This window comes from Diabrotica undecimpunctata, chromosome 4 (assembly GCF_040954645.1).
Source record: "Diabrotica undecimpunctata isolate CICGRU chromosome 4, icDiaUnde3, whole genome shotgun sequence".
Lineage (NCBI taxonomy): Eukaryota > Metazoa > Arthropoda > Insecta > Coleoptera > Chrysomelidae > Diabrotica > Diabrotica undecimpunctata.
Genome location: NC_092806.1, coordinates 75619861 through 75644043, shown reverse-complemented (window position 1 = coordinate 75644043; position 24183 = coordinate 75619861). Strand labels below are relative to the sequence as shown.

Sequence of the window (24183 nt, the reverse complement as noted above, 5' to 3'; positions counted from 1 at the left end):
GACGCTAGTGCATTCGCGATTGGAGCCGTTCTATCGCAAGGCCCTATTGGAAAAGATTTACCCATAGCTTATGCCTCCAGAACATTATGCGGTGCCGAAACAAAATATTCGACTATAGAGAGAGAACTATTAGCTATCGTATGGGCAGTCAAACATTTTAGACCATATCTTTTTGGCCGAAAATTCACCCTGATTACCGATCATCGACCCCTTACATGGCTTTTCTCGATAAAAGATCCCGGAAGCCGATTAGCGCGTTGGCGCCTAAAACTCGAAGAATACAATTATAAAATAGAACATCGCGCAGGAAAAATAAACAGAAATGCAGATGCCCTCTCAAGGATAAAGATTAACCATTTCAAGGATTGTGCAAACTTTCAATCAAAAATCTCATTACATGCATCGAATGAAGACGACACGGAAACTCAAGAAAACGAAGACGACGATGAAGAAAATATAGAAAAAATGTCCGAAGAACTTGACAAGTTTATCGAACTGTATAGAACAAAGTCAATAATCGATTATTCTAAAATTGAAACATCGAATACGGACTTATTAGACAAATCCAACAAAAATATTGTTACATTTTTTTGGCAAAATAAACTTGAAGAACTCCACGAGAACATAATGAATGACATATTCGAAGAAAACATGGAATATAGTAACCGAAGAATTAATATTGTACACAGCAAAACTGTAAAAGATCGAAAATATTTTATTATACCATTACCGTTTGATCCCGAACGAGTAATATCACACTTGTTTCTTGTACTTTTTGCAAATAAAGATCAATTCGATGAATCAAAAATATATTGCGTCGAAAATAATCTCGAACTACCTATCCTAGAGATATTTTCTTATATTTTTGCTGACAAAGAATTAAAATTAAGAATCTGTCAAAATATAATTAAAACAGCCAGCGAAGACGAAATCCCTCAAATTTTAGATCATTACCATTGCGGTAAAAACAACTTACATCGAGGAATAAACGAAACTGTCAGAAGAATAAAGCAGAAATACAATTGGAAGAATTTAACAAAAGATGTAGAGAAATTTGTAAAAGCATGTGAAATTTGCCAAAAAGTTAAGATTTGCAGGAAAAACTTAAGTGGACCACTAGTCATAACAGAAACTCCAAAAACACCATTCGAAAGAATAAATATGGACATATTCGAATACCCTACTAGGAACTACGCTTTAACTATTCGTGACGAATTGACAAAATTCACGCAAGCCTATCCTTTGGAAGACAAAAAGGCAGTAACAGTAGTCAAGACACTCCTACTCTTTTTTCAACACTATGGAACACCACTAAGAATTCATTGTGACTGCGGTCGAGAATTCGAGAATGCTATAATCAAAGATCTATGCGAATTATACGACATTAAACTAACATTTTCTAGCGTTAACCATCCACAATCTAATGGATCTATAGAAAGGTTTCATGCCACACTCTCAGAAATGATTAGAGCAAATCAAGCCGAGAACCCAAACGATCATCCCTTCACTATACTTCCTTATGCAATAATATGCTATAACAACACAAAGAATAAGACCCACGGTTTTACACCATATGAACTTATATTTGGGCACACTGCAGGCCGACCACCAGAAACTCTATACAATCAAAAAACACTAATGAGTAAATATATTCGAGACCTGAATAACCGCATGGAATATTTTTACAAAGTAGCCAGAGCAAAAACAGAAAGACAGAAAGAAAAGGCGAAAGTAAGATTTGACGAGAATATTTCAGAACGAAGACCTGATTTTAAAATTGGTGACAAAGTTTACGTAAAAGAATCACAAATTAAATCAAAATCGGATAATCTTTTTAATGGACCTTTCGAAATTCAAGAAGTTTTTACAAATTCCGCAATTATCCTTAACCCCAAAACTAACCAAACCTCTAAAGTAAATTTTGACAGACTCAAACCTTATTTTGAATAATTTTCCTTTACAGATTCTATGGACTCCTTCCTATCGTCCAATCCCAAATTCTCCTCACTCCAATTAATAACACAATTGGAATATTTTTTCATGAAAAAGGAACTATACGAATATCTAATGACAAATGGACTTTACTTGTTTACAAAGAATTATTACCTATCAAAACTACAATATCCAATAATGACAGAATTTTGGAAAACCTGTTAGAAAAATTTATTAACGTGGATACACCGAGAAAACTTGCCTTTCAAGCCGAAGTACAGACACATGTTAGTCTGCTAAAACAAATCTCAAACTCCGTTAATTTAAAATATAAAGAAATAACCTCTGACACAGTACCTTATAATAAACGCCTAAAACGCGGTTTAGTAAATGGTATTGGAACAATCTGGAAATCTATTACTGGAAATTTAGACGCCTCTGATGGCGAATACTTTAATAAATGTATAAATAAGATAAATTCCGATGAAACTCAAATTGAAAATCTCCTAAAAAATCAAATATCTGTTACCACTTCAGTTATAAGAACTTTCAACACTACAATTCAAAAATTGCAAATAGACGAAGAAACTTTTAACAAAGACTTAAAAACTATCGAGACTACACTTCTGGACATTAATAATGACATATCCTTTTACCAAGCACAATTACAAATACTAGATTTATGTGAGTCCTTAATGGAAAGCTACGTATTTTTAGAAAATTATTTAAATGATATACTAAATTCTATAACATTCTCTCGCCTGCAAATTCTACATAGTTCTATTATTTCGCCCATAGACTTAATGGACGCATTAAAAGAAATCTCACAGTCATTACAAAATAACGTATTGCCTCTACCCACTTATATGTCAAATATAGCTCAGTATATTGACATAATAAAACTGCAAGCTTATCAGCTTGATTCAAAAATTGTTTTCGTTCTCGAAATTCCGTTAGTTGATCCCGAAATATTCACCTTGTATCAATTATATTCAATACCAATATTAGATAATCAAACTGGTTTTCATCATATACTTTCAACTGTTCATAAATACATAGCGCGAGATGATGATTCAATTTCATATGTCTTACCCATGGACACCGAAAAATGCAAACAAATCAGTCAAAACCAAAGAATGTGTACAGACATTCTTCCGTATCCCATAGACACAGATGCTATATGTGAAGCCCAGCTTTTGAAACCTCTCAGCAACTTACCAAAAACTTGCCAGATGTCCATGCTCTTGGCACAAGGTTACAATGTACAAGAAATTGACCGAAATTTATGGTTACTAACCATTTCCGATCCATTACCAGTAACAATCAAATGTGCAAGAAAAGACGTCACTACACAAATAATCAAAACAAATTCAATCTTAAGATTAATTCCCGAATGTATTGCATTCATCGGCAGTACCAGAATTCATGCTAGAGACCAAATTGAGAAATATACAAATATCACGTATAGAAGTCACCCAGTTAACGTACCCTACAGATGCTGTGACCATTTTGAGACAAAGAGTCACCTATCAAAATTGAAACCACTTAAACTCAGTAAGATCAACGTAGATGACTTAAATATTGCACAACACAAATTGGACCAATATTCAGAAGAACTGGACCATATTATGAGCCAATCATTCATTGAGGAACATCTACCCTTATTCACTATATCAACCTTATCCCTGATTATTATCCTAGTTATCTTATACCTTTTCTGCAAATACCGAACCAAAATATTCCCAAAAATTGCAATCTCCTTGTCCCAGGATCAGCGTCCAACTTCATTACCACGCAGAAATTCCATTAGACAGAAACTTCAGGGCTTAGCCTCCTTCAGAAGAAGACCCAATGTCCAACAAGAAAGCGAAGCAGAAACACCAATTACTCTGTAAAAGTCAAAGCAATGGCATTGACTTTTCACTAATAAGGGGAGCTGTTATATGAGAAAATATTAACCTTGAACTAGCTTAAGTTCGCCGACTTCAGATTTCATCATCCCATTCCCATAGAAACCGCTGAGCACGCATTAGAACTTTGTACGAACCGTTGGCCAATATTCATGGGAGCAGCAATTCAGCACTTCATACCAAACATATAAATTACCATTCTCAGATGCCGGAACCACTCTTAGCTGCAACTTCGACCAGTCCAGTTAATGTAGTCATTTTAAATTAATTTAATTTTGTACTATTATTTAATATTTAATTTGTAACAAATAAAGTTCTTTTTTAAAAAGTCAAATAAGTGATTAGTGATCTAACATATATATATATATATATATATATATATATATATATATATATATATATATATATATATATATATATATATATATATAACTTAGAGCTAAGATTAATACTATTATAAAAATTAATATTAAACTCACCAGTCTTCCGGGTTGTACCGCGTCAATATCCATTTTGCCGAGCTTTCGACATCCTCTCTGATGTCTTCTTCGGGGCTTCCGAGCTTTTTATAATAGTATTAATCTTAGCTACTCTAGCTTCCGTACTAACCGCGGAAATCTTTCCGAACATATGTATACAGGGTGAGTCATGAGGAACTTTACATACTTCTACCATATGTAGAGTCCCTCAGGGAGCATATCATGTGGCCACTAAAAAATGTCAACTCCTCTTCTTTATTAATTAACAGGGTGATTTGTGTAATTGACCATTTATTTCATTTTACTGTAGTGTTTATACGGCTCATTTGATTTTTTTAATTTTTGCATAATACAGTACACTACTATCAAGCATTCGACTGGTATTAGCTAAACTAAAAAATTCCAGGACTGGCTTTGGAAAAATTAATTTAGGGATTCGTATTAAATATTACACCCTGTATATATTTTTTTTAAAATGCAATAAGTGATTTTCAAACTACATAAATAGCCAATGAAAACGACATATGCGACAATATTGTCGCACTTTTATTAAATTTTTAGTGAACGATCAAATCTTACCAAAAATAGAACAACCATAATGAAGTATCAAATTATAAGGTAATTAATTTAAACAAATGTTATAAATTTCAAACATTTTAATTGAAATGATAAACTGAGTCACTGCACAACAAAAAACATTAACTACTAACAATAACGAAGAACAATTAAAAAAAAAACTAAAAATATGTACATAGTTATGATAAACCCATAAATTAGAACTGGAAAAGATACAGTAATGGTAACAAAATAAAAATAATTCAAAATAGATTTTCGAAATGGAACCCTGCAGCCTGTACACATTTTTGTTGCCGAATTGTTAATTGACGTATTGAATTACGGATACTCTGGGGATCGTTTCTAATAGTATTACAACAATGTATAATTCTATCAATTAATTGTTGTCGGTTATTAATATTCACTGCGTAAACTAGTTGCTTCAATCGTCCCCAAATATGGTAATCAACGGGATTGAAATCAGGGGATCTTGAAGGCCACGAAATAGGACCTGCACGTCCTATCCACCTGTTGCCATAAACATTATTGAGATGTTGTCTCACTGCCAGTAAAAAGTGTGGGGGTGCCCCATCATGCTGAAAATACATCCCTCGGATAGCAACGTTCGCGTTGGCAAGCAAATTCGGCAAAATATTTTGTAGAAAGTTCAAATAGACCTGCCCTGTTAAAGGACCATCAAAAAAGTGAGGACCTACTAATTGGTTATTTATGACACCAATCCACACGTTAACCGAAAACCTTAACTGAGAACGACGTTCTCGAATAGCATGGGGATTTTCTTCTGCCCACACATGTGAATTTCGTGAATTATTTATCCCGTCTCTGGTAAATTGGGCTTCATCTGTAAATAGTGTCCTGTATAGCGTTGGTCGATTATTGTTAATCCATCTACAAAATTCCAACCTATCGATGTCATCTCCAGCATGTAGTCGCTGAACCATTTGAATGTGATATGGGTATAGATTATTTTTTTGTAAGACTCTACTTACTTTTGATTGAGTAACATTGAGTTCTCGACTTACTTGTCTAGTGCTTATTGTAGGGTTCATAGTAACGGCGTCCATAATGTCATCTTCCTGCGCTTCATCTACATGTCGCTCTGTTGTTCCACTAGGAAAAGTGCCATTTTCTCGCAAATAATTAAAAACTGACCCAAATGTTGGATGACTGGGAGTTCGACGATATTCTCTACTAGCAGCCCTACCATTCCCATTACAGAATCCATAAACAAATATTATGTCTGCATATTCTGTGGTCGAAAACTGATGTGGCATTTTGAACGAAAGTAACAAAAGCTCTACCAAAACTAACACAATGTACTTAACGTAGATATGACAGAAGAAATATGTATTCTTGTACACATAAATAACAATTGATAATGACAATAATGACAATGGGTATAAAATATCAAGAAACGTCAAACGGTCAACGCCAACCTTCATTTTAAACTTTTTTAGATTTATTTTTATTTAGTACAGTTGATGCAATGTATTATTATTTGACATAAAATTTTAATCATTTACAATCAACAAAAACTAACACATACAAGAGGTTTGACTTTTTAATCAATTTAATTTATTATTTATCGAAAATAATGCCCCAATACGATCTATGAGTAAAAATTTAAAATTGAAAAACAATTGATTCTATCGTAGAGATAATACAAAGTGACAGTAAAGATGTTAATTTTCTACGTATTAGATTATGTTGTAGGAACTCATTTTAATTAAAATGTTTGAAATTTATAACATTTGTTTAAATTAATACCTTATAATTTGATACTTCATTATGGTTGTTCTATTTTTGGTAAGATTTGATCGTTCACTAAAAATTTAATAAAAGTGCGACAACATTGTCGCATATGTCGTTTTCATTGGCTATTTATGTAGTTTGAAAATCACTTATTGCATTTTAAAAAAAAAATTATACAGGGTGTAATATTTAATACGAATCCCTAAATTAATTTTTCCAAAGCCAGTCCTGGAATTTTTTAGTTTAGCTAATACCAGTCGAATGCTTGATAGTAGTGTACTGTATCATGCAAAAATTAAAAAAATCAAATGAGCCGTATAAACACTACAGTAAAATAAATGGTCAATTACACAAATCACCCTGTTAATTAATAAAGAAGAGGAGTTGACATTTTTTAGTGGCCACATGATATGCTTCCTGAGGGACTCTACATATGGTAGAAGTATGTAAAGTTCCTCATGACTCACCCTGTATATATATATATATATATATATATATATATATATATATATATATATATATATATATATATATATATATATATATATATATATATATATATATATATATATATATATATATAGGATGTTTCAAAAAGGTATGCCATAAATAAATCACGCATTCCGGGGACAAAAATAAATTGATTGAATCCAACTTACCTTAGTACAAAAGTGTACACAAAAAAAGTTACAGCCCTTTGAAGTTAAAAAATAAAAATTGTTTTTTTGCATTATCTCCTAAACTACTTGACATGTTGTAATAAAAATGGACAAGTTACTTTCTTGTTCTGAAAGCATTTTTCATAAAAAAGAAACAACAAAATCTAAGCGCACAGCAAAATTTTAAGGGTGGTGTGCAACCTTAAATCCCCCTTTTGAGTACGTTCAAATCAAATGGCATCATTAGTTTAATACATTATTTTTAAAATGTTTTTGCCTCTTATCACTTTTTTCAGAAAACAGCTTTTATTGAGTTAGGTCCCTTTTCATTAACCTTTAAAAAATTACGTGCAACTAAATAAATGGCTTAAATGAATTAACAAGTACAAAAAATGTCTATAACCTCTATAAATATAATATTACAATAAATGTTCAAAATAACTCCCATTTTCTTCAATACACATTCCGTATCGTTTTAATAAGGAAAACCGAATGCACTGAAAAATCATATTTTTCTGGCGAAATTGATTTGCAGCTTCAATTATTCTAACCCTCAATTGGTGTTCATCCTCTTCTTCTTATGGTGCCGTGCACCTATAGTGCGTTGGCGAATTATCTTAAGGTCAGACGTCTGTCTTTTGCGGCATGCAAAAGTTCGCCAGTGTTAGTTACGCCTGTCCAGTTCTTTATATTTCGCAGCCACGACATTTGTTTGCGACCTACTCCTCTCTTACCCTTAATCTTTCCTTGGATAATTAGTTGAGGGATTGCGTATTTTTCCCCTCTCAGGATGTGGCCCAGGTATCCAATTTTCGTGCCTTGATCAAGCTGAGCAATTCTCTCTCAGTATTTGCTCTTCTTAGGACTTCCTCGTTTCTCACCCTATCTGTCCATGGTATGCGGAACATTCTTCGCAAGGTCCACATTTCGAAGGCTTCCAACTTGTTAATGGAAGATATTTTCAACGTCCATGTGTCCATGCCGTATAACAATATGGACCATACATAGCACTTAACCATTTTGTAACGGAGATTGAAGGAAAGATTGCGGTTACAAAGTAGCGGTTTAAATTTAAGAAAAGCTTGTCTTGCTTGTTCGGTACGGCATTTTATTTCTTGTTGAGGATCCCATTGGTCATTCACCATCATTCCCAAGTATTTGAATGTTTTCATTTGCTCGATTGGAGCATTATCTACGTGCAGTTGTACTCTGAAAAATGCGCCCTTTCTTATTGTCATGCATTTTGTTTTTCCAGTATTTATCTTCAGGCCATATGTTTTTCCTGTGGTGTTTATTTTATTTAGTATCAACTGCATATCATGTTCGTTATCTGTGATTATTGCGGTGTCGTCAGCGTAACGAATGTTATTTATCGGGTACCCGTTGACCTTTATACCACAATCAGTGCCTTCAAGTGCCTCTGCAAAAACATTCTTCACATAGAGGTTGAACAGCATAGGAGACAAAATACACCCCTGTCGCACCCCTCGTAAAATTTCGAATTCCTCTGTGTTTGTTGATTTGTTCAGCCTCACACGTGCCTTTTGATTCCAATAGAGATTCTGGATAACTCTTATATCTTTCTCATCAATATCAACATTGTGTAGCATTTTTATTATTTCATCGTGTTTTACGGTGTCAAAAGCTTTTTCGTAGTCGAGGAATGTGATGACTATATCTTTTCGTTGGTCCATACAGTTTTGTACCAGGGTATTCAAGCAGAATGATGCTTCGCGCGTCCCGAGTCCCTTCTTGAAACCAAATTGTGTCTCGCCGCTCAGCTCTTCTAGTTTTCTGAACATTCTTGTGTGGAGTATGCGAAGAAATATTTTAAGTAAATGACTCATCAAGCTAATCAGTCTGTGGTCCTTGCACCTTGTCGCTCTTTGTGATTTAGGGATCATTATGAAGGTTGAACAAAGCCAATCCGTTGGAATGTGGCCGGTGTCATATATGGCATTGAAGATTGTTACCAGAGTGTCGATGTTGTCATCATCCAACCGTTTTAGGGCTTTCGTAGTAATGCCATCCGGTCCAGGGGCCTTGCCCAGTTTTGCTATTTTTATAGCGTACTCCACCTCGGCGCGAATAATCGGAGGACCGGACAAAGTTTCTGTAGATAGGTTAGTAGTTGGCAGATTCGGTCTGTTGTCTGCAAAGAGGGACGAAGCATAATCTGTCCAGATTTTAGCTAGTTCTTCCTGGGTATGTACGTAGTCGCCTTGATCATTTTTCAGGTTTGTCTCGTGGTGTTTCTTGTATATATTCGAAATTTCTTTAACCTTTTTGTGTAGTCCAAAGCTGTCCCCCTTTTCTTGTAGTGATTCTAATTCTTCACAACGCTCTTTCATCCAGATTTCCTTTGCGGTTTTAATTTTTGCTCTTATCGTACGTTGAGTTTCATTGTATTTACGTTGGTTCTGATGTATTTTGTACTGTCGGCGCTGCTCCATTAGCTCAAGTATTTCTTCCGTCATCCACTCGTTTTTGTGATTTCTTTTTATTTTACTTGCGATTGATTCATCCGCATTGGCTACATCCATTTTTATTTTCTCGCAGGTTTCCTCTATGCAATTTACTTGTATATTTCTCAGGTTCTCGTTGATGTGGTTGCCGTATGTAGTTCTAAGCTCTTCATCTCTCATTAGTTCTCTCATGTTTATATATTTTTTATTTGATGGTTTTTTAACCTTCGCCAGTCGAAGCCTTACATTTGCGATTAGGGGGTTGTGGTCAGATGAAATGTCTGCACCAGGGTAAGCAGCCACTCTATTTATATAGTTGCGGAATCTTTTGTTTATCAAGATGTAATCAATTTGATTTCGTATAATATGACCTGGCCTGTCTCCAGGTGCTCGCCATGTATACAATCTTCTTGGTGGGAGCTGATACCATGTATTGGATATGACAAAATCATGTTCTTCGCAAAATTCAATTAATAAGTCTCCCCGCTCATTTTTATTACCCAGACCGAAATTACCTACCGCATCGCCACATCTACCCTTACCAACTTTGGCGTTGAAATCGCCCATTATGATATTAATGTCGTTTTTCTTTGTGACCTTTAATGCTTCATGTATGTCTTTATAGAAAGCTAAAATTTCAGTTTCAGGTTTATCAGCTGTGGGCGTGTAAACCTGGATTAGGTTGATATTAATAGGTTGGCCTGCTAACTTCACTATTATTACTCTGTTTGAAATGGGTATGTAATCTATAACAGACATCGCAATTCCACTATCAAGTACTATTGCAACTCCGTGTCTGTGGTAGTTATCTCTGGTGTCGCTACCGGAATAGTACATTGTAAAGTTGTCTTTATGGGAAATACCTGAGCCAGACCCCCTCGATTCACTTACACCCATTATCTTCACTTCTAGGCGCCGCATTTCTTTGAGCAAGTTATCTATCTTTCCTGGGATGCACAAACTATTGATGTTCCATGTCGCTACTTTACGAATAACATCTTTAAGTCGAACCCGGGGGATTCTTAGCACCCTCGGGCCATCTAAGGTCTGCCCGGAACTGAGGGCCTTTGGTTCACTTTTGTCCGACATATAAGATAATTATTCCAGGGATATCCATGTGGATCTTTAATTTAGTGGCTTCCCCTTACCTTCTAAATCCTTATGCCGTTGGCCAAATTTTGGTTCATTCGCCTTCGGGGCCGATTTATGAACCCCAGGACAAAAGAGTGCCCTGCCACTTACCAACTCATCCGCCCGAAGCCGTTGGTCAGTAAGTGGGGGATTGCTTATACCGGCAATCACTCGGACGTCAGAGCCTCGTTAGTTATCTAGCAGGATGTACCAGATGACCATGATCTAGATCATCACACGAGCAGGTGAGGGTGACTTTTGGATAGGAGTGGCTATACGTTGCGCGTCACTATCCCTTACATCCCAGTTCATCCTCTATTGTTACAGAATACACTTTCTCTTTCACAAACCTCCAAAAACAAAAGTCTATGGGGTTAAGACCTGGACTTCTGGGTGGCCAAGAAATAGGTGCGTCACGACCCCTTCCAATCCACCGACCAGGATACTGAGTGCAAAGGTATTCCCGGACTTCATTACTGTAATGCGATGGAGCGCCATCTTGTAGAAACCACATGTTTTGCCTTATTGCAATATTCACTTCTTCGAAATACTCTTGTAAATCGTTTGCCAAGAACTGCAAATAATTATCACCATTTAAATTGTTGGGAAGAAATACTGGGTCTATTAGATTGTTATCCAAAATTCCTGCCCAAATATTAACTTTAAAAGTCCTTTGGTGATGAGTCGTTTTTTTGGGTGAGGATTTTCGTCGGCCCAAATGTGCTCATTATGATAGTTTGTTATTCCATTTCTACTGAAGGTAGCCTCATCGGTAAACAAAATATTTCTAATAAAATTAACATTTCGAGTGTTTTCCATTAACAACCAATCGCAAAATCCAATCCTTTTAGGATAATCTTCAACCAATAACTCTTGAACCGTTGTTAAGTGATAGGGTTTAAGCAGCTGATCCTTCAAACGCCTCCAAACCCTTACGTGAGGAACATTTATTTGAGCAGCTATTACCCTTGTACTTGTTCCAGGGACTTCTTCAATGATTTCTAAATGTCATCCATTATTGGACGACCACTATTGCCAGCAACTTGCGGTTGGAATGTACCCGTTTCTCGCAAACGACTATCATTGGTCAGAAATAATCATCGATCGGGTGTATTTCGATTGGGGTATTTTACTGCATAACGCCTTGCGGCTGCTGCACTATTTCCTTGACATTCACCTACGATATTCCCCATAGTTTATTGAAATCATAATTTAATCTGATCCAACTTACCCAAAGTTAAATCCATATCTGCCGTTTCCTGAAATGAGTAGGCCATGTAATCTTATTCACACAATAAATGATAGCTTCAAATGATTGACTATTATTGATGGAACTGTTTGTAATTATTGTATCCGTAGAAACTAATTGTAATTTTATGGTCAACTAGGAAAAAACTAGTTTTTCAAAAAAGTGATAAGAGGCAAAAAAGTTTTAAAAAGTTTAAAATAATGTGTTAAACTAATGATGCCACAAAATTCATTTGATTTGAACGTACTCACAAGTTTGGGGGGATTTAGGGCTGCACACCCCCCTTAAAATTTTTCTGTGCGCTTAGATTTTGTTGTTTCTTTTGTATGAAAAATGCTTTCAGAACTAGAAAGTAACGTGTCAATTACGTGTTTTATTACAAAATGTTAAGTAGTTTAGGAGATAATGCAAAAAAACAATTTTTATTTTGTAACTTTAAAGGGCTGTAACTTTTTTTGTGTACACTTTTGTACTAAGGTAAGTTGTATTCAATCAATTTATTTTTGTCCCCGGAATGCGTGATTTAATTTATGACATACTTTTTTGAAACACCCTGTATATATATATATATATAATATTGGATTTGACCAATTATTTGGGTGAATAGCTCCGTGGCATTCAATTTTTTAGTTGTAAGGAGCAAATTTTTAAGCACACAGTGTGTGAATAATGAAGAAAGGTGACACAGTGCATCAATATATTTCTTAGTATTTCAATTTCATGGTTCGATTTCTTCTTTTCTACAGTATTGATAGTGCTTGGTAGACCCTTTTATTGTAGGCAACCACCCACTATCTAATAGATTGTTTAGTCTACAGACAGGTTTGAGTGTGAGATCTGGATTATGCAATCTACTTAAAGTAATCTATATAATTTCATATTTCATCAGTTGATTTCCTATAGTAGTGTCAGTTGGACCTTTGGTCAATGCTTAGTTTCATAGAATTTTGAAATGTGCAGATCACATCACCATGAATTGTGACTGCCCATCCAAGTTGTCATATGTCACATGTCACTTTAACATTTCCGTTAAGACCAGGAGCCATTCTCTCTCCTGATGCCAACCAATATGTTGCTTCGTCATTTTTTTTTTAATTTTTAACTGTTTGTCCTTGTGTCGTGTTGTATTAATGTATAATTTTTAATGTTTATGACATTCTCAATATATTGTTGGATAGGCCAAATTTGACGAAGTAAGTCTAAAACGTTATATTACATAAAAAAATTTTATCAACCATTAACTTTAAAGTTTTTTCGAAGTTGTTTAATTTTCTTCAGTTGAAAAAACTTTTCTTGGGTTATTTCAGATGTTCCTGAAGACGCTCTTGGAGCGAAAGTGCTTGGGTAAGATTTAATAAAAACTGTGCTCGATATCTGCCTTCATTTGATTTAAGTTCATTAATTCGAGCATTCAACCTTATATCACTTTAATAATTTATTTGCCTTATAAACTTTTCTATTTGCTCTAGCCTGTTTTTTGCATATTCTAGTTCCTTTCTCGCTGCTTTTTTTTTCTTTTATTAATTGTTGGTTAGCTTGGCTTACTTCTATTTTTTTCTCTAATTTATTTTATTCTTTCCTGAATTCTCATTGTTGTCATTTTTTTTGTTATATTTTCGAGTGGATGTTATTGTTTTTTTTTATTAAATTCTGCATCCGTTAATGATTTGGTTTAATTTTTATTTTTTTTAATTCGAAACATTTTTATATATTTTTTAAATAATTCTTCTTTTTCTTTATTTCTTCCTATCTTTTTGGTATCCTCTGAAGTATCACTATCCATTTTTATTTATTTTTTTTTTTTTGTTACTTATATTATTTTTTGCATCTTTAAAAATGACTACTAGCACCGTTACCGTCAGCCTACTATCTTCAGCGCTCGATGGGTTGGGATGGGTAGGGTTTTCCCTATACCCACAATCCTTCTATTTCATCCTTTGTTTAAATATTCAATTTTAGAAAATTAATTATAGGATTTGTAAATTCGGTTCTGTCTCTTCTTTTTAGATGTTAATAGAAAGTAACTTAGTATTCGTTTTTCTTGGCTGGTTTCTGAGTCTATTTAAGTTTTTAATAACGAGTTATAATGACCAATTTATTTTACTAATTAAAGTTTAAATTGTAAATATATACTACGAATGTATTAATCGGAAAAGACATGCAATAGCTTAGAGTTTTCAGTTGATATCAAGCACTCTAAATGCACTTTACTTTAAATTTTAGTATTATATTAGATTTAATTGTTTTCTGTTTGTTTCTACCACTAAGCTAAATTTGTATCGTATGTCGTTTGTATAAGATTTTAACAAAAAGAGAATAAATATTTAGATTATTATATTATTATATTAATATTATTTAAATTAGATTTAACTAATTTTTTAGATGGATACCAGTGTTTTTTGACAACAACCAAAACCTAGCCGTTATGTCAATCGGATTCCTTTTAAATGACAGAAATAGTTCTATAGTATGGAGAGGTCCAAAAAAGACTTCGATGGTCAAACAATTTTTGACTGACGTCTGCTGGGGAGATCTTGATTATTTGATTATTGATACACCTCCAGGTATTATATTATGTTAATAAAATTTATTTATTTATTTACGGATATACCTACCATTTTTACAAAAGAATAGCGTAAACCTTTATAAAGCGTAAGTTGCGTTCAAAAAAAAATACAAACAAAAATTAGAATTAACCTAAATTAGGAACATACTCAAAACCATAACTGATTTCTTAAATGCTGTAGATATTTCAAATAACTCTTTCTGTGCTCATTGGCAGTTCTTAAAATTTTTGTAATGGGTTTATTTTGACCATAGTTTGTAGTTTGAAATGGCAAATTAAACTTAATAGCTCTGGAGTTTGAATATATCCATTTATAATCATATGAAGTAAATATAAATCTGCGTCAAACCTTCTATGATGTAGTGACATGATATTAAGTATTGAAAGTATATCGTTATATGTATATTGCTGTCTAATAAAATCAATTTTGTAAGTACACACGCTCAAAAATTTATTTTGCACTCCCTCGATACTGTAGATGTTAATAGTATATGAAGGAGACCAAATACATTGTTTATATTGTTATGCCAGCACCTTTTCTATAATCGAACATTATGTCAGCATTTAATGACAAAGAGATTGAAAAGATTTCCTTTTTTAAACAGGAAACAGGGACAGCAGAGAGAGGAGTTCGATTAATTACAGTAGAAATAAAAGATCGCGAGACGAAATGTAAGTTGGAGGCACGACCAACATTTGAAGGGTGGAGCTTCTGTTCTTGTTGAAGTCCCATCTTTCGATGAAAAATCGTCATGGAATAACTACATGAAACAGTTCTAATCAGCTGCAAGAGAGAAGTGATATTCAGAAAAAGAAAAGGCTGTCACGAATACTTGGAGCGTATCTACTAGTCGCAGTTTAAAAATCGAAGACAACAGCGAGATGAGGCTCTTCAAGAATATGAAGTAGATATTGTCTGTTTAGTGCGATATGTTTATCCAGTAGCTCCTTCGGACATGATATAAAAGTTGGCTGTTTAAACATTTATTGATGTTCTTGTCATTGAACATGAATCAACTATGGAAGCGTCTGACGGGTACAGTAAAGTTAGGACTGATAAAAAAGGAAGAAGATGAAGACAAACTTGACCAGATAGTTAATCTGATAAAAGACCTTGCATCCAAGAAATCGAAGACCATAAGATGCTAGATTGTGGCGAAAAGGAACACGTACGAAATTCTTGTACGCATCCTAGGTACAACACAAATCCATAAGCTCACCAGCAGGAAAATTATAACTCTCTCATACTAATAGCTTCTTTGAAATGTGGTGAAAATAGTGTATATGTGTACAGTGGAACCTCGATTATCCGTCAGGGCACCGGACCGATGGTATGACGGATAATCGAAAAGACGGTTAACAGAACATTAAAAAAAAAACATAGTATAACCAGAGAACTACGAACATACTGTGTTCGTAGTTCTCTGGTATAACTCTCAAATTTTATTTGTATGTTTTATTTGACAATATAAGTGGCATTTGTGTTAGTACAGTCGACTCAATTTGATTTAAAATATTCCGAAATCTTTGTTTTATTGTTACTTCACATTTTGCAATGGATGGATTTCTTAATCGAGGTAAAATCATCAAATCTACCTTATATGCTTCTTCTTGCCGAGAATACCACTCGATGAATTCTTATATGTGCGATACGGCTTTTCTAGCTTCTTTACGAAAATCTTTGTGAGTTGCAATAGCATCATCAACATCGCCACCGTCAAAGTCTGTGTCAGATTCTATGTTTCGTCCGCCTCTATTGCCATTTCAACGATTTCATCCCCTGTCAGCAATCGATAGCCGTTTGCGTCCTCATCACAAATTAACCATTCGTTTATGTCATCTTTAAGCAACGAAAACAAAACAGTTGATCCAACCATAACTTCATTTGTTACCGCATCACGCTCGGCTGTCACGGGAGCATTTTCATCTTGAGTTGATTCAGGCTATAATTTATTCCACGCTCTTTTCAGCGTTACTCTCGAAACATCAGCCCAAGCATCCACAGCATTGTCGACTGCATGTTTTAAATTGTATGCTTTCCAGTATTCTGGCAAAGAATATTCCTCTTCCATAACTAGGTTTTGAATAATTTTTTTTCTGTATCTTTTTTTGAATGTTTTAATGACCGATTGATCCATTGGCTGTATCAATGATGTTGTATTCGCAGGCAGAAAAGAGCATGTGATATTTCCATCGTCACTTCGCAGCATACCGGCGTCAGACGGTATATAGACTGTTGGTTATATAGACAATATAACTTATGTATGAACGCTGACAGTTAACAGAGGTGACGGTTAATAGAGAGACGGATAATCGAGGTTCCACTGTATATGTAAATGGAGAAATAAATGGTAAAAAATACACATTCTTGGTTTATACCGGAGCGACCAGGCCTCCATGTGTGGAGCCTGACGCCGGCTCCACACATGGGGGCCAACGTTTTTATGACTTGTTCCAACGTTGGGAGTTTTCCGTGGACTGTCGGTTTTTGCGTACACATCAAAGGGATTGGCGCCAATATTGGTGTTGCCGTTGATGCCGACCACACATTGGTGCTACAGCAATGTTTCAATCGGCGTTTAATTATGCTATTTGCGCATAATTTAGTTGTTGGCGCGTAATATTCGCATCCTGCATAAAATTAGGTAACTAATTTTGTACAATATAGCAAAGCAAAAGAAAATAAACCAATGATAAGCCACAGTTTATAAAAAGAGTCCTAATCTTCTTTTTTCTTTTGGAACACTTGTGCTGCCATTTTACACAGCATTCTTTTTAGAAAATAAAAATTACTTTATCGAAGAAAATTTCCATTCCATGACGGCATTAAAAAACAAATTTACAACATGTAAAAATTGATCTTCGGCCACCTGAGTCATCTCCGTTGAGTTGTTTAGAATTAACACTCCGATACATGTCGGTGGTCTATCAGAACTGGTTTTATGCACAAAAGGCTATTTCTTACATAAATAAATAATATACATATCTGGTTTTTTCAGTACCTTTCAGGCACCAAAAAAAATATACTTATCGAAATATTTTACAAAAGTATATGCTTTTAATTTTGAAATATAGATCATTTTGTCCTAATAGACCACCGTCGTATGGTCATGTAACTTTTAGCATATGTACTTCCATATATCGGCTGTGGATTAAAATCACGTTTGATGCAGAATATAGCTAAAATAGAAGACTAAGAAATTTGGGAATTGAGTTAATAAAAGAATAAATGGGATTCAGAGCCTCGACGTCAGGTTTACACTCATATTCAGTCTGCATTTGCCAAATACGGCATATCTAAAGATCTAGTAGCTTTAAGTAACGCTGTAGACAAAATGACATAAAATTCGCTTTTTTTGTAGCAGAATATAATCATATGCACTCATTATCACGACAGTCGCAGCCGTTTTAATTTCCATGTCGTACATGTTGACGTTGGCTCTAGAGGGAACAGACTGATATTAGCCCAATACTCAACCCAATGTGTGGATGCCTCACCGAACGTGGGAACACAGTTGACCCAACGTTGGCGCTCTGTTGCTTGGATTGGCCGGAGCAACTTTTTTTTTCTCGTACTTTCCTAATGGTTCGCTTCATATTTCCAACGGAAGGCAATTTGACTGCAACAGCTCCTATGTTTGTAGAAGCTTGGGACAGAATGTATTGCGGAGAATCCCTCGTGTTGTCTGCATCTTCTCTTATTTTCTTTATAACATTTATTGCTTCTAATTTTGCAGCGTCGGCATTTGGCTGTGGGCGTTGTTAGATGAAGACTTGCCCATCCACGGTTATTACTCGAACGCGACACTTATATTTTCGACTGAGATGGCACTTCCAATGTACTTTTATGTAACACTTCGATCTTCGATGAAGGGGAAATTGTTGTAACACAATTTTGGTTTGACTTTCTCACTTAACACGTACTGCATATCTACTTCATAAATAATATTTAAAATGAAAAAACTTCACAAATCTCAAATGGCACACAAAATACAATCAATATAATCACAATGAAAAATCCAATATATACCCATAAGTAAACATGTTAATGGGCAGGTAATGATTTTAGTTCTTTCCGTAATACCTGGAAAACTAACTAATTATCCTAATTATTATAGCTTCATACAAAATACAAAATTTGTTTAATTTACTAATGTTTGTATTTTGAGAACGATTTACGAAGTGGAAATTGAAACGTCAATAAACGTACTTTAACCTTTAATTGTGGCTTATTCCCATTTAAATAGTAATTACTTTAACATGCCACAAGAAAATAGCTTCAGAACAATATTAAAATACAATGAATACAATCAAAATGAAAAATCCAATATATACCTAATCAGGAAACATTAGTAGTTAACATGTTAATGGGCATGTAATGTTTTAATCCTTCCCTAATACATGGAAATTATTATAATCCCTAATTATTATAATGAGATTTAATCAAAACCATTATTTTTCTTATTATTTCCAAAGGTCAAGATATTTTAGATTTGTAATAAATATTTTTTCAGGATAAATTAATATACGATTATATACGTGGAATATCACATAATTTGTCCTATTTTAAGTATCTTTCTTATGTCTATATTTTGTATTATTTGGAATAAATATTTAGATATATAATTTTCTTTTTTATTCGAGCAATTTCTATGTCGAGCAATTCTTCTTCAATCTTAAGTATTCCAACTTTGGACATAGGCCTCCCCCAAATCAATACAGTGTTTTCTATTTTGCGCCACTTACTTCCAGTTGTGTCCTCCCATCTTCTTAATGTCATCAGCCCATCTCTCCTAACCATGGTCTTCATTGTTGTATTTCGTGGTTCCGTCTTTTATCCTTCAGTCGGGCATTGTGTCCTGTGAAGCTCCATTTTAATTTGGCAGCATGTTCTCCTGCGTCTTTTACTTTGGTTTTGCTTCTAATCCATTTGTGTTTTTTTGTCTATAAGTCTCACCCCGAGCATTGATCTTTCCATCGCTCTTTGTGCTTTTACTATTTTATCCATATTAGCCTTGGTAAGTGTCCACGTCTCTGAACCATACGTGAGTATAGGGAGGATATACTGATCGTAAATTCTGGTTTTCAAATATTGTTCTATTTTAGTGCTTTTCAAGATCCAACTCAGTTTTCCTAATCCTGCCCACACTAGCCTTATTCTTCTGGTAATTTCGGCAGTTTGATTTTCTTTTTTAACTTTCATTATCTGTCTCAGGTAGATGTACTCGCTTACTGTTTCTAATTTTATGTCGTTCAACGTTATTTCTCTAATGTTATTGTAACGTTAGGCACCAATTTGTAACGTTCCAACGAACATTCATTGGGTGCCAATTTGTAATCCTTCGAGGCTCAATTTGTAACATCCCAACGTTGAGCTGCTGTTGTCAACTTGTAACCGCAAACCTTAGTTTGCTGCTACAATCCGACTAACATCACTAACAACGTTGGAGTGACAAATCGTTTCCCGTTGGGACCAATTTTTAACGTCATAACCCCTAATGTATCAATTGCAAAATTGCTACATTAGACGTTATACGAAACACTCCCTGGCTAGCTCACTCAGGACGTGAATATGGCCTACTCTGGAGCAACACACGCAAACAAGTAAAAAGAAGAAACAATACACAGTTAAATTAACACATGTTTATTAAAATATTAAACAAAAAGGGCAGAAAAATACATGTTTAAATATTATATTGAATTTAAATAAAAATTATTTGACTTCTTGCTACAGTGTTACATTATAGTAAGGAAAAATGCTTGTCACCAAATCCTAGGTTTTATCCTGGTCTTTTCTGCTATGGTTGTTAGCAAGCCATGTTGTTAGTTGTGGATTTTCTTGCCCTGGAGTCAACTCTCCTATTGGAATGATAGTGCCATTCTCAGGCCGGTTGGTCTTCTGGATGTTAATATAAATTGACCCGCACCTGAGAAATGTATCCCGGAGGTTGACTCCTAATTCAGGAGACGACACAACAATTGGTTATTATACTTTTACAAAAGTCATGAAGAAAATCGACATTTTTAGAAATAAAAGCAATTATATCGACTTTTGTATCGAACGGGAAGGGGGAAATGTCAACAAAAAGGAGTCTTTGTCACTAGCATTAAACTAAACAGAGAATAAAGATGGCACCTCTCGTTCCAAAGTAACAGAAATAGAGATGAAAATAAAATTCATTCTTTAGAAACTTGAGTAAAAGATAAAAATGATGATTATTAAGAAAATAGGAAAGGTAGATACTGAAATATATATATACATACATATATATATATATACACATATATATATATATATATATATATATATATATATATATATATATATAAAGAAGATAGATTTGGACGCCAACTGGTTTTTATACCAAATACCAGAAAAAAGAGAAAAGAGAATAATGAATCAATTAAGTAACGACATAATTCTGATACAATCTATATCTGAGAAAATATATAGAAAAATAAGAGATACAATGGAGGATATAGAAGAATATGAATTATGACAGAAGATATGGAAATTGGAGAATAGAATTAACGAAATATATTAACATAAGAAAGAAAGCAGGCAATGTAGCAGTTATAATGCTACACACTTCCACCACCCAGTAGAAAAATTTCGAAAGTACCTTGAGAAATTTTTCTCATCACTAAACTCATTATATGTTATGATCATCAAAATAATAATAAAGGTAATCTTTACCAAATAATAAAGCTATCTAGATACCTAGATATAGGTATAATAACTTGTAAGTTTAGGTACTATTATTTAAACAAAATAAAGTGAAAATGGTTAACTTGTGATAAGATATAAAAATTAATATACTTATATTAACCTAAGTCAAAAAAATAAATGACTATCACCCAACGAATTATAGTATCCGTTAAACTAAAATTTTAACTACATAATTATAAACTATGTATTACAGTATTGTAATACTATATACACTAAATGACTTTAGAGTGAGCACTCTGGGTATTATTTCATCCCCAACGAATTATAGTATTCGTCACACTAAAATTGTAAGGTAAATAATCCTATGCTATACCTTATAGCAATTCCTTACAAGGCTTTAGAGTTAATACTCAGGGAAATATTTTATCCCAACGAATTATAGTATTCGTCACACTAAAATTGGTCGTAGACCAAGAGGGAGAAAAGCTACGTTAAGGGTTATCCGCAATCTTTGGTACTGTACATCGATTATACACTGGGCCGATTGAAATCATGTTGGTATGAACGCAGTAGCTCATAATCCATGGTTAAACCTCGAAAGCGCTCCTCAGAGACGACAGTCCTGTGTACTATGAACCCCCCGACGCCATACCCTAAAGACAACCTTACCATTAAAGGAAGATCCAGTGGTATAAATGTACATCTCCACCACAGTTCGGTCCCATATATATGTAATTACATAAATATCATACAAAAACAACTAATATGGGGACGATGTATCTATCACTCATGGAGATAAACATCGTTAGAAAGACATTCTTTCAAGAATGTTAGTTCTTAAGGGAAGTTGATTTTAAACCAAGGTAATTATGATATTAGCAATATCACTAGATATGCATATAATCATTAAGTTATAAAAGATAAGATATCATAATCATCAGTAATGCAGTAGGTATATAAATCCAAATATTAGTTATCATAATACTAATCTAGATTTTAGTTGCATATATTGCATGAGATAGTATGAGTAGAACATTATAAGCAGTTAAGAAAGATAAGGTAAACATCAAAATATAAAAGAAATAAGTAAAAATTTAGTAAGACCAATCTAGACATCTATTAAGTATAAAATTTACACAAGATGAAAAGAAAACTGCACAAAATTATACTCAGTTGAACTGAAGAAGAAAAATTAGTCATAAATATACTTTGATTTAAATCCAACCGTTATGCACCTGTTAGAATAATAAAGTAATCTATACAGAAAAATTGTACAGAGCAAAGTTATACAAGAGGGTATAAAAAACAAAACCTTTCCATTGTCATTTCAAAGAGACACAACCCTACACCAGATTTCTAAATAGTAGTATGCATAAGGTTAAATCTACCTTGTAAATGCAATAAAAAAAATTTCATTAAAATATAACACTCAGGAAAAAGAAAATTCATTGTAGTTATGCATTGATGAGGGCAATCATTGTGAACTAAATCAGAGAAACTTATTATGACTAAACTTCAATAGACAGTATGATCTGGAAACAATTACATTGTTTATTAAAGATAAGAAGATAATGAGAATGAATTCTCGACATATTGCATATGCATATTTATGGACTAAGGCAAGTCAATAAAACAGCAAATTGACATTAAGCTAGTATAAGATAAAGTAATTTTTGTACCAAATAGTATCAAAAATTAAAGGTAGGTAAATATCAAGATAATTAAGTAACACAAGTAATTTTGATTGTCAGATAAAGATAAGTATATTCTTCACAATACCTAGTAAGTCAAAGTTCTACGCAAAAGACATTAAAGATACTGCATAAAATTTGGCTTACTTATGATAAAGGAAAATACAAAGCAAAGATAAGTTGTGGTAATATCATATAAAATTGCTATAACACTAAACACTATCCAGGGATCTACACAAAAGAAATAGAACTAGAACTGCATAAATATAGACGTATGTATTTAAAATGTTAAAGACAATTCAAATGCAATCAAAAACTTCAAAGCTTCATAATCTTACACCAGAGGTTTCTATAAAAGAAGATATATGCATAAGATTACTTTCACTCCAAAAGATAAAGAATTATGCCTAACGCAACACCCCTAATGGGTAAATGGAAAATATTAACGCCCTTGTTAATAGTTTTCCTGCAGTGACCTCAAGTCCCGCGAAGATAAATCATCCTAGGCAATTTTTATGTGCTTGTCCGAACAAATCTCATATTTGAACCCACTCAACGGAAAAACAAGACACTTGCACTAGGTATGAAAATTAGACATAAGTTATTACCGCAATAGTTTTAATAACACCATAAAGGTAATACAAGTAGCTAACTTGCAAAGGTAAGAGATAATGTGTTATTAAACGAAGATAAAGATAAGTAAATAACAATCAAACTTGTGAAAGGTAGTAGATAAATTTTCTAGCAAAGGTTCTCATAACTAAATATTTTATTGAAAAGTCCATAAATAACGAAGATATTTGTTAACGCAGGTAATAAAAATATGTATAAGCTTAACAAAAGAGATAAGAAGATAATTTAAAATATATGCAATACAAGATATATGTAAGTTTAAATTACACTTAAAGATAAGATATAATAGTATAACTGCAAGTTTTACTCAAAAGATATATTTTTAATATGCATTACTGATTTTCATCGTCACTAGAATCAGTGACATCTAATTTGATATCCCTGACATGAACATTTCCAAGATCATTTCCATCTAGATCCTTTAAATTGTAGACTAATTTAGACAAAACTTTATTGACAATACAGGGGAC

The 24183-nt window shown here is 33.7% G+C and overlaps 1 protein-coding gene across 1 annotated transcript in view; it reads left to right on the top strand.

Annotated features, from left to right (window-relative positions):
* The window catches only part of Nubp2 (NUBP iron-sulfur cluster assembly factor 2), a 72228-nt gene that overhangs the window by 12776 nt on the left and 35269 nt on the right, over window positions 1-24183 (top strand). Inside the window, exon 3 of the mRNA XM_072529787.1 lies at window positions 14536-14717. Coding sequence (XP_072385888.1) covers window positions 14536-14717 — 182 coding nt within the window. The remainder of the gene's footprint in view (window positions 1-14535; window positions 14718-24183) is intronic.